Here is a 7,522-nt window from a genome sequence, read left to right as displayed (position 1 = left end):
ACTGAACCTCAAGCTGCTCTGTGGGGCGTGAATGATAGATAGAAAATGTTTAGAAGAAAAAGTGGTTGTGTGAATGAGGCATATTGTATAAGCAATCAGTGTTTAGGTAGAAAAGCAATATGTAAGGACCAGTCCATTTACCATTTAGTCTTATTCTGGGGGAGAAGACCATTTCTTCTCTGTTCTCCTTCATGATCGTCCACACTGAGGAGAGAAGCACATGTGATTAAAGCTATAGGCTCTGATACATCTGTAGAGACATCAGTGAAGCTCACTCGCTCAACAAGTCCGTCTTACCTTTCATTCTGATAACGTGCTGCTTGTCCTGTTTTTCCTACTAAAGAAAGAAGACAGCATTAGTTTTTAGATAAAGCAGTGTTATCATCATCTGATACAGTGAAAACTGACAAAGAGACACAAACATTGATCCTGTGTTTTTCTCTGTGATTAAACAAAATCAGTAAAATAAAATTGGTGTCACAAAATATGATGTTGCAGTGAATAAAAAAACATTTCATCATCCTCACCTCTTCTTTTTTAAGTACAATAATAATAATAATCCTCCAATAATTAAAATTGTAACAGCTCCACCAACAGCTGTTCCCACATTAACGCTGCTTTCTCCACACTGAGCATCAGCTGCAGATGTTCCTGCTGTTATCAGCTGAAGGTTGAGTGAGTGACATCTGGAAGGACAGAGAGACACTGTTAGAGGACAGTGTGCAGATGTTGCACATGTGTCTCTGAAGCTTCACTTACTGTGTGTGTTGCTGACGGGAGTGAAATGTTCCATCTGAAAATGTTCCACTGCTGCAGTCAGAGCACTCAGTGTCTGTGGAGGCTGCTCCTGATGACAACATGACAACAACGACATGTGTGGATCAGTGTGGACTGACACTGACACCTTAAACTTAATCTGCCCTCACTGATGCTGAACACCACCACCACCAGTATCGATCTCTCTGCACTCTCACTGAACCTCCAACATTAAAAGTCTTGGTTTCTGGTTGATTGATAAGCTACAGTGAAGGATTGCTACCACTCCTCTTCCTCAGCCTGTGCTTTGAGGGTTCTGACAGTAGCGACTCGGGGGAGTTGACTCATTTAAACTAACATAATCATCCTGTTGTAATCAGGTTTCTGTAATCAAGTCTGTTTAATCCAAGCTTCTGGCTCATAACTACAACTTCACTGCGTATAAAATGCTTTAACAGTGGACAAAGCGTTTTCGTTGTTTGTAAATGCTACGTCCAGATCAACTGAATCAACTGTTGGGGAACATTCTTCCTTCTTCAACTTGCTCTCCTTCCTCTTCTTCACATTCATGCTACAGTTTACCATCTGATATTGTCACTTCATGTTCCACCCTCTTCCTACAGTACATGTTCACCACAGTTTTTTTTTATCTTTTCCTCAAATTCACCACTAACTGTCCTCATCACTTGCATGTATACTAGTGTCTGCTCCAATCCCCAGCCACTACAACATCACAAAACTTACTCCAGAATACCTCTTTCTCTCTTCTCACTGGACTCCGACATGTGGGCCGTACACAGCGACAACATTCAACATCCCTCCTTTAAGTTTCAGGTTCGGACTCATGATCCTGTCTGAGCCTCCCTCCACCTCCACAACACTGTTTACATGCTATTACTTTAATGTTACCCCTACTCCATTCCCCTTTCTATGTACACCATGGTGCAGTTTGAATCCCCCTCCAATGATCCTGGCCTTGCCTCCCTTCCACCTGCTCTCTTGTACACACACTATTATCTACGTTTCTTCTCTCCATCATAAAAGCAGCTCTTTCTTTACCATCACTGTCTGTACTCTCACCTTTCCTTTCCTTCTCTCTCACTGCTTCCTATCATACCTTCCTCTGTTGCTCAAAAGCTCCAAAGGTAATATTTGACAACCTGGGCCCCAAACCATCTGGTATGTAAATCTCATTCTCGATTAGGGCTGCCACAAACGATTATCTAGTGAGCCTTGAACCCCGGCTAGCTATCGAGCTCGTGGGTAACAGACATCTCCGAAAACGTCAGAGCGCTTTTGAAAATATGTGATGTCTTAATAAATTGAGCAGATATTTGAGGTTTACACAGCTACATTATCGCCTGAAAATATGTTAAACGTTTATTTTGTGATCCAGAAAGAATAATAAGAATAACATTAAAACGAATTAGCTGCCGCCATTGTTGGAAACCAAGCAGGGCCGCGCTATGAATTCTGGGACACAGCTTCTTCTTCTTCTGGGTTTAACGGCAGCTGGCATCCTTGTACATGCAGTGCTGCCATCTTCTGTTTCAGTCCGTTATTACACTCTTAAATCCTACTACTTATTCCTACGTCTTTTGGGATCTTACAAAGCTTCAAACGACGTGTCGACTATTAAATTACTCGTCGACAATTTTGATAGTCGACATAATCGTGACTAGTTGACTAATCGTGGCAGCCCTATTCTCGATGAGTCAGAATGTTGATTTGGCAAAGATTTTATGCCAGATGCCCATCCTGTACCATCCACCCAACATTTTTTTATTTATATAGACAAGACTAGCAAACCTAAAGGTACACAAACCAACCATTGTGACTGATGTACTGTCCTGTTTACAGCTTCTGTGTCCCTGTCCTCTCTCACAGCTGTGTCCTGTAGGGTGGACACAGTAGAATCCCTCCAGTGGTTCACAGAGTGTATCTGATGTTGCTGTACACGGTGTCTTTATTCTGAGACCAGAACCTGCCAACAGAAAAAGAACTTACTCAACATGTTTCATGTATCTGTGAAAAAATTCTGCAGCGTTGAGGCTCAGGTGTGAAATGTATAGTTTTCAGGGTTTTTATCGGTTTTCAGCGTTATTTTGTTATTGTTTTTATCGTTTACTCGGTTTTCCTGGGTCTTTTCACGTGTGTTATGAATAAATTTTCTTTTTTTCGTTACCGGTACTAGTTTTATTTTGTTGTATTTATCCGCGATACTTTAAAGGCCGGTCCATGAAAATATTGTCGGGCATAAACCGGTCCGTGGCGGTTTATGCCCAATGCCCAAAAATATTAATTCAATCTAATCTAATGACTTTAATCTCAGCCAAACCAATTTACCCACGAACAAATAAAACACTGAAAAAGTCAAACAGTAACATTTTTAAGTTATCAAAGTGACTTATATATCATGTTTAACCCGAGTAGCGAAAGAACGCGGGGGTTTGAAGACGATGTGTCGGTCGGCTCAGATATTTGAAGTTTACACAGCTACATTCTCACCTGAAACTATGTTTTGCGATGAAGAAAGAGAAATAAGAGTAATATTAAAACTAAGCAGCTGCCGTTATTGTTGGAAACTGGAATTGGCTCGGCCGCGCAATGAATTCTGCGATATGGTTTTTCAATTTTGTTGTCGGGAGAAATTCCGGAGAATGGTGGCTCCGGGAGATTTTCGGGAGGGGCACTGAAATTCGGGATGCTTCCGGAAAAATCGGGAGGGTTGGCATGTATGGTTGTGGCAACATCACTAACCTTGTCAAACACCTCAGAGTAAATCATATCACAGAATATGACGAGCGTATGTTGAGGCGAATTGAAGAGGAGGAGAGGGACAGGTGCTGCTAGGGCGAGGCAAGGTGTTCAAATAGCGCACAACGTCAGATTTTTTTATTTCTATATGATGAACTCTGCATTATTAAGTGATAAGAACAAGTAATCTGATGTCCTGTAATCATTATGATGCTATAATTTGAGATACAATAAATAAAATAAGTTTTTGTACAAAGTATCGGTATCGGATCAGTATCGTCGATACCACCCTGAATATTACTTGGTATCGGAAAGGAAATCAGTGGTATCGCACATCACTACCGATCACGTTTCAATCCAGGTCAAGGAAAGGAGGCTAGGAAAAAGAGGTAGGAAGAACACTTGAACGCTCCCATTTTATGTTTTAAATAACAAAAAACACGGACACGTAGCTACTTCCACACGTCTACTTCCTGGAACAGAAAATGTGTCGCACTCGTAGCGGATCAATAAAGCTGATGGTGCTGCTGTATAAGCTCCATCACTAATGCCCGGTCTGTGACGGACGCTCACTGATTACCTTAGCGGTGTCGTTCTGTCTGAAGGCTAACTCAAAATAGCATTTAGCCGGAAAAGAGAAGTTTACCCTCGCTGCCTTTTTTTTTTTGTTTGTTTTTTGAATACGCTTTAATGACAAAGCACAAAATACAGATATACAAATACAAAATAGCAAACACAATGTCAGGGGGTTCGTATAAAAAAAACAAAATAGACACTGTGATGGCTGCACTTACAGCCACACAGTGGTAATATCACCATGTTAGTGTAGAGGCTTATAAGTAGTGATGGGACGTTCTGTATCGAGGCTTCGGAGCGTGTGTCGAGTAATGGAGGGGGCGTTTCCGCAAAGCGCGTATCGAGGCTTGCTTCATTTATGGGAGGAGCTGAAAATGATGACGTCCGAAGCCTCGCTGCCCGGCTGTACCACGTGACTGGTTCATGAAGTGGTTCGAATTTCGCCGCGAGATATGACAGCGATATAAACCCCTCAGACTTCATTCAAAATGTGGGTGTTTGATGGAGAGTTGTTAGTGAGAGTTTGGAGACAGTTTGGAGGTTTATGAGAGTGAGGAGAGAAAGTCAGGAGAGAATGGAGCCAGCTAAGAAGAGGAGGATGTCCTCCCCTGTGTGGGAACATTTTGATCTTATTCCTCCCAACAAGGTATGTAAATTTCTACAGAAGATGTATTTTCATGATACTGATGGTGCAATACAATTTATGTTGAGCTGTCTTGACTTTTGTACAAGGTGAAGTGTTTGCTGTGTGCCAGGGAGCTGGGATATAACAGCAACACCTCATCCATGCTTAGGCACTACAGAGCTTTGCATGAGAATAAGGGGAACACCGATTGTGGAGCAAGACCAGGTGAGCCATCAAATGCAATGATAATATAGCATGCAGTAATGTTACTAAATGATATAACAATATTATACAACTGTAATAAGTTACGTGTGTGATATTTATATTTGTGCTTTATCTTTATTGTCTTTCCTCAGGAGAACAATCTCAAATAGATGAAGACCTGGTCAGCATGGTGATTGAGGACTCACAGCTATTTAGCATTGTGGAGGACAAAGGATTTAAAAGATTTGTTAAATCATTAAATCCTAGCTATGTTCTCCCCACTAAAAAGGTCATAAAAGCAGTGAAAATTTAGTTTTTACAGAATAAAATGTGAACAGGCAGGACTGACGCCTCAGTGTGTAGCTGTCCATACCTCAACGTTACAAAAGCACAACTACTGTCCACACCCCAACCACACCTCACCTCACAGTAAATGATCATTTCCATTTCAAGCATTTCCAAATAATCATTTTCCATACTGCCACTATAAATATACACAGTATGCTGCCATCACTACAATATACATGTTTTACACACTCCTTTTGTTGTTGACATTTACAGGCTGTGTGCAAAATGCCACACTCTTCAAATTCATGCCAGCTATTATTTTTTACGTCCAGTAGGTGTCCTGCTAGAGCAAATGAAGCTTCATGAAGCTTCGCATTGGGGTGAACCAATTGGATGAAAAGCTTCAGTGCTTCATGGGGCTTCATCTGCCCATCACTACTTATAAGTAACCTTGCATTCACATTTCTTTCTTTAAATATAGGAATTTATTTACAGGACAATAAATAACTGGTTTTGGTTTAGTTAATTCACATATCCACATAACACTGCATTCTAAAATAAGTGCGCACATTTTAGTTTACACTGTTATGTATGATTAATCTTTTGTTTTCTGAGTTACCTTAGTTGCAGCTGTTCCAGTCCCTTGATTAAGGAGCCAAGAGGTGGAAAAGGGGCGGAGCGAGCTTTAAAGGAAGGCTACAAATTGGTTCACGCCATAACTCAGGACCATGGGGGGGAATTGGAGTTCATTATGTTTGGTTTAGTTAGGTTTTGTGTGTTTTACCCCTTCTCCTGTTTTTGTGGGCTGATCAGCCACTATTTAAGTTTCCCCTTTGTCTCATTAAGGTAGGTCAGTTTGTGTGTGTTATCGGTTGTGTTGTCAACTTTGAGTAGAGTTTTGTTAGTTTGACCTCTTTTATGGGCCCAATATTTTGATTCTTTTTGCATGAGTTAACCAATTATGTTTTTTTGGGTTAAATAAAAAAATCATTTTTTGGACTTTAACCTGTGCCTAAGTTTCCTTCACTGCTCGGTCCATCACAGACACAGTCTATTAAAGAATCACATGATATTGAACAAGGAACATAAGTTTATGGTTTTGACAGCTTTTAGATTTTGAGAATGTTGTATGGTTTCAACATATTGTTTGGTTTCATTTAAAAAGCACTGAAAGGATGGTTTTGCGTTAGAAAATTTCGACTTATGTAAATGAAATTTAGCCAATAATATCAATAAATTAATCAAATAAAATTCGTTTGCCCTGTGCATGGGGTACTTAAAGAAACCAAACAATATTTTCTCGTAACAAAGAGAGAACTCAGAAAAGATAAAGGAAACAACAAAAACACAAAATTCTTGCCAGAAAAGATTCGTGTATAAGCATGACCAAAATAAATGAGAAATATATTCCTTCACACAATTACAAAATGTACAGTTAACATCAATGTCCTTTTTAAAACGTACAAGAAAAGATCTGGTTGGGTAAAAACAATGAATAACTTTAAAAGATATTTCCTTTGTTATTTAATTGAAATTTTGACGGTAAGGTCCAAATCTTCTCCCATTCCAGGTCCTGGTATAAGTTATTCCAGTAGGCGACAGCCGTTGGGACACAAGTTCTGTCTTTTTGAAACAGAGTTCATATTTCACTGTGGTTTTTCCTCTTTACAGAGGGGAAACACACCTGACCGACATAAGTAACAGCAGGATCCAGTGGTAAAGGGGTCAAATAATTAACAACAGGATTTCTAAACAACATTAAGACCCCAGCAGGGATAGCATCAAACACTATGGCATATTCCTTTGGTGGAACAGGAAGACCATATGTATTCAAAAATTCTGAGTAAGAGAGTAAACCTCCAACAGGATTTATAAGTTGTGCAACACGATGAATCCCATTATCAAACCAAGTACTTAAAAACACGGACTTATGTTTGTATAAAATGTCTCTATTGTTCCAAATATAGTATCTATGTGGAGAAAAGTTGTGTTTATAAATCAATGATCAGGAGAGAAGCATTTGTTTATGAAAGTTGGATAGTGGAGGGCTGGACATTTAATGTTTAATTTTAATTTTTTGTCAGGACTTTCACAACGTTCTTTGCCTTTAATGTACGTAATGGAATTGCCTCTGGAAAACGAGTGGCAGCGCACATTACCGTTAATATGTACTGGTGGCCTGATTTTGTTTTTGGCAACGGGCCCACACAGTCCAACAGAACTCTCTCAAACGGCTCACCCAGCACTGGAATCGGGTGAAGAGGCACTGGCGGAATCGGTTTATTTGGCTTTCCCACTACCTGGCATGTATGACAT

At 40.0% G+C, this 7,522-nt stretch overlaps 1 protein-coding gene across 1 annotated transcript; it reads right to left on the bottom strand.

Annotated features, from left to right (window-relative positions):
* Positions 1–271: 271 nt before the first annotated feature.
* LOC146546950 (tumor necrosis factor receptor superfamily member 5-like) lies at positions 272–7,522 on the bottom strand. The gene is made up of 6 exons (XM_085263922.1): positions 7,507–7,522; positions 2,645–2,740; positions 2,586–2,606; positions 760–847; positions 608–686; positions 272–334 (listed from the first exon to the last, which is right to left on the bottom strand). The coding sequence occupies exons 1-6, from the start codon at positions 7,520–7,522 to the stop codon at positions 272–274; spliced, it is 363 nt and encodes a 120-aa protein (XP_085120048.1).

The sequence above is a fragment of the Mchenga conophoros genome, linkage group LG23 (genome assembly GCF_057382185.1).
Source record: "Mchenga conophoros isolate Kocher_MC1m ecotype Shallow Benthic linkage group LG23, M_conophoros_male_GT1.1, whole genome shotgun sequence".
NCBI lineage: Eukaryota > Metazoa > Chordata > Actinopteri > Cichliformes > Cichlidae > Mchenga > Mchenga conophoros.
The sequence above is the reverse complement of the archived record's forward strand: the minus strand, read 5'-3'. Positions and strand labels throughout refer to the sequence as shown.